We start from the raw sequence: 3304 nt of genomic DNA on the forward strand, positions 1-3304 counted from the left end.
CACACACACACACACTCACCAATACAGGCTGCCTTATCTTCTCTGAAGCCCGTCTGACACACACATTTGTAGCTGCCCATTTTGTTCACACACACATTCCCAAGCTCCCTCCTACAGCTCTCCTCGTAGCTACACTCATCAACATCTGTGGTAAAAGAACGTAAACAGTAACATTGGGCTATATAACACATGAACGCTAACAAACAGTTACATACAGTAAGCAATGGCAGGCGAAAACAACACGTCTTCCACTTCACAATGCAATTAACCCACCAACACAGTCGCGTCCATTAAGTGCCAGGACAAATCCAGTTGGACAGTGGCAGGAGAAGGAACCGGGGCTATTCTTACACTCCGCTCCTTTCCCACATGCTTGCAGACCAGTTATGGCAGCTAATGAACACTCATCTATATCTACAACACACACAGGAGCCATGTTATTAAAGAAAACATTAAGAATTCAATTAGGTATCATATAACTGTCCAATAATCACACTGCATTAATCTTCTGAGGAATTATTACATGCTTACAAGTGATCATATAACTCACTTTGAATCACTTATTATTCAGTGGGTTACAGAGCTAAATTATATGTAAACTATTGGATGATATCAGACAATGAAATCGGCTGACACATTAAGTCCCAACAAGGTTAAGGTCTTAAATCAATCTTGCAATTAGTTTACTATGAAAACAGTCACTGCCATGCCAAAAATAAGTAGTACTAATGGACCTATAAGTGGAGTCTTCCCAAGTGTTAAGACAGCGAGGAACAAATAGTGACAGACAGTTTGGCTAAATAACAACCACTGATGACAATCACACTTGCACATGTTTAAACAAATATTCAGTGTTTACCTTGACAACCCCCAGAACTCCCCAGGTAACCACGGAGACAGCTACACATGAATGAGCCTGGGGTATTTGTACAGTTGCTGTGAATCCCACATGGTCCCGGGTCTGCCCACTCACATTCATCAATATCTGCCATGACAGAGAAAGAGAGAGATAGAGAAAGACAGACAGAGAGAGAGAGAGAGACAGAGAGAGAGAGAGAGAGAGAGAGAGAGAGAGAGAGAGAGAGAGAGAGAGAGAGCAGTCATAGTCATAATGAATTATAAAGAGATGGACAACACCATGCAAAGTGAGAATGCATCACTGTATGACACTTTTTAAACCTGGTTAACAGAACGTGACTTCCAACATTATATAGATATATTACATGCTACGCACCCAGATTTGTGTTACAGTCGGTATAGTGCAGTTTAAAAATAAGACCCGTTTCATCTGTTTTATGGCTTTATTCTCTATGCTTGTGTCTTACCCTGACACTCTGAAGCCTCAGTCTGAGTGTAGCCTACAGCACAGGAGCAGTTATGGCCTCCCACGTGCACCTGGTTACCTTGGCAACTCACTGGGTTACGGCCTGGAGAGGTGGGGGTAGGCCCTGAGGGCAGAAGAAACAGCTTTATTGAAGCTACCAGCCACTGAACATGAGTGGATATGTATGTGTATGCAAGTGTGTTACCTGCAGTAGGAGTTTTCAGAGGAGTATGACTAAAGTTACTGGCGTCAAGCTCCATCCCCTCAATCTCATTCTGTTTAGAAACATGCACAGACACGGAACAGCACAAGGCTTTTTCTCTCATCATGTTCATTTTTTTCAGATTCATTCTCTTTCGAATAAGACCAAATAGAGCTGATTCAAATGAAGTCAGTTGATTCACATGAACAGTGTACCTGGTACTTGGCCTGTGTGTTGGTGTGTTTGAGGACTTCCTTGTCCTCCTGGCCAGTGGTGAGACAGTTAACAGCACACTGGATTGCTAGTAATTGAAGGACAGCTCGAATTCCCATCCTAGAGGCAAATATCCTAGGACATTAAAGATATAGCCCTTAGCTTTGTAAATTGCCAAATACCAAATCTCTATATATCACATACTTCTATACAAAACAATAAAAGAAGAAAAAGTCGATTTTAACTGGTGAAAAAACTACTGCTACTGCCACGTCCAACCAGCGGTTCCCGGCAGGTCTGGGGGTCATGCCCGGACATGACAGACAAGTAGCCTGTTATTACCTGTCGACCGACAACCTCCGCATCCCGCGTACAAAGAACTCTTCATTATCTCTCACTCACGCGCGTAATGATTTCCCTCTCTATACAAACAGTCGTCCTGCATCTCAGTTCGAGACACAATACTAACCATAATATCTGACGGAAACTTTTAATTATTTCTCTAAGTTTTATTTTAAATTGAACTTAACAAACGAAACTGGAGATATGTGCATGGATCGATTCTGTCTCTCACTGATAACGTGCATGCTCAAAAATTAAAAAAAGAACCCATACAAAACAAACTTAAACCTTTAGAGGAATCATTTAAGATTCAAAACACATCACACGCAAGATAACACACCTGAAAATAACGGGGTGGCGGGGTGAGCAAACTTCCTCGCTTCTGGAGTGCCGAACTACTGAGGGTTGGACTATACTGATACCACATCCTGTACTATAATTGTGTACTTCCCATTCACTGACCTACCCCAACAACTAGAATTATCTGAGAAACGCTGATAATTTTACCCCATAATAAGGGGACTGGTTTGCTATTCCTAAGTCGTTTCATATCGTTATAGCAACACATAGCGTGTGAATACCCAATTGACGGCGATCCTCACACACATTGAGGAATAAAGTCCGGAAAGATTTAAGAACTATCCCCGAAAATCTCGTTTCTTCATAACTCGTCTGTAACTACACAATGCTCCAAATTATGCACGTTTTTGTTTTTCCTAAACAGTGAGTACGAGTAAGGATTTTGTTTTATCTTTAACAACTATATTACAATGTGGATGTTATGAAAATACTAATAATAACAACAGCTTTATTGATATTTTGTAAAGAACAGAAAATACATGCAACATAGATTCATATTTTCAAAAATAAAGGCCATATAAAACAAACGTATTTACAGATCAAATTAAATATTCAGTTGGTCATAATGAACACTAAATAGAAATGTTCTATTTGTTGTATAGACAGACAAAAATAAAAGCCAATTAAAACAATAATCGTATTTGCGGATTAAGGCTTTCTTTGAGATGATGTCAACAACTCCATAATCCATTTAATTAGTAAATTCATGTATAGTTTCTGCCTTTTTTGTCATTTGAACATGCCAGTACTGCCTTCCAGAGCTACTGTTTCACTGCTGCCCTCCATCATAGAATTACCTTTTCTGGATGATTCTCTGGTTGTCAGTAGGGTTGAGATTAGGGGATGATGGTGGCTGCATGTTG

General features: G+C 40.2%; 1 protein-coding gene across 1 annotated transcript in view; it reads right to left on the reverse strand.

Annotated features, from left to right (window-relative positions):
- si:ch211-221n20.8 (fibrillin-2) overlaps positions 1 to 1584 on the reverse strand; it is a 9772-nt gene extending 8188 nt beyond the window's left edge. Inside the window, exons 1-5 of the mRNA XM_026999888.2 lie at positions 1530 to 1584; positions 1326 to 1448; positions 860 to 985; positions 274 to 414; positions 20 to 145 (exon numbers count right to left, since the gene is read on the reverse strand). Coding sequence (XP_026855689.2) covers positions 20 to 145; positions 274 to 414; positions 860 to 985; positions 1326 to 1448; positions 1530 to 1584 — 571 coding nt within the window. The remainder of the gene's footprint in view (positions 1 to 19; positions 146 to 273; positions 415 to 859; positions 986 to 1325; positions 1449 to 1529) is intronic.
- Between the last annotated feature and the right edge of the window lie 1720 nt (positions 1585 to 3304).

This window comes from Electrophorus electricus, chromosome 8, assembly GCF_013358815.1.
Source record: "Electrophorus electricus isolate fEleEle1 chromosome 8, fEleEle1.pri, whole genome shotgun sequence".
In the NCBI taxonomy this organism is placed as follows: domain Eukaryota; kingdom Metazoa; phylum Chordata; class Actinopteri; order Gymnotiformes; family Gymnotidae; genus Electrophorus; species Electrophorus electricus.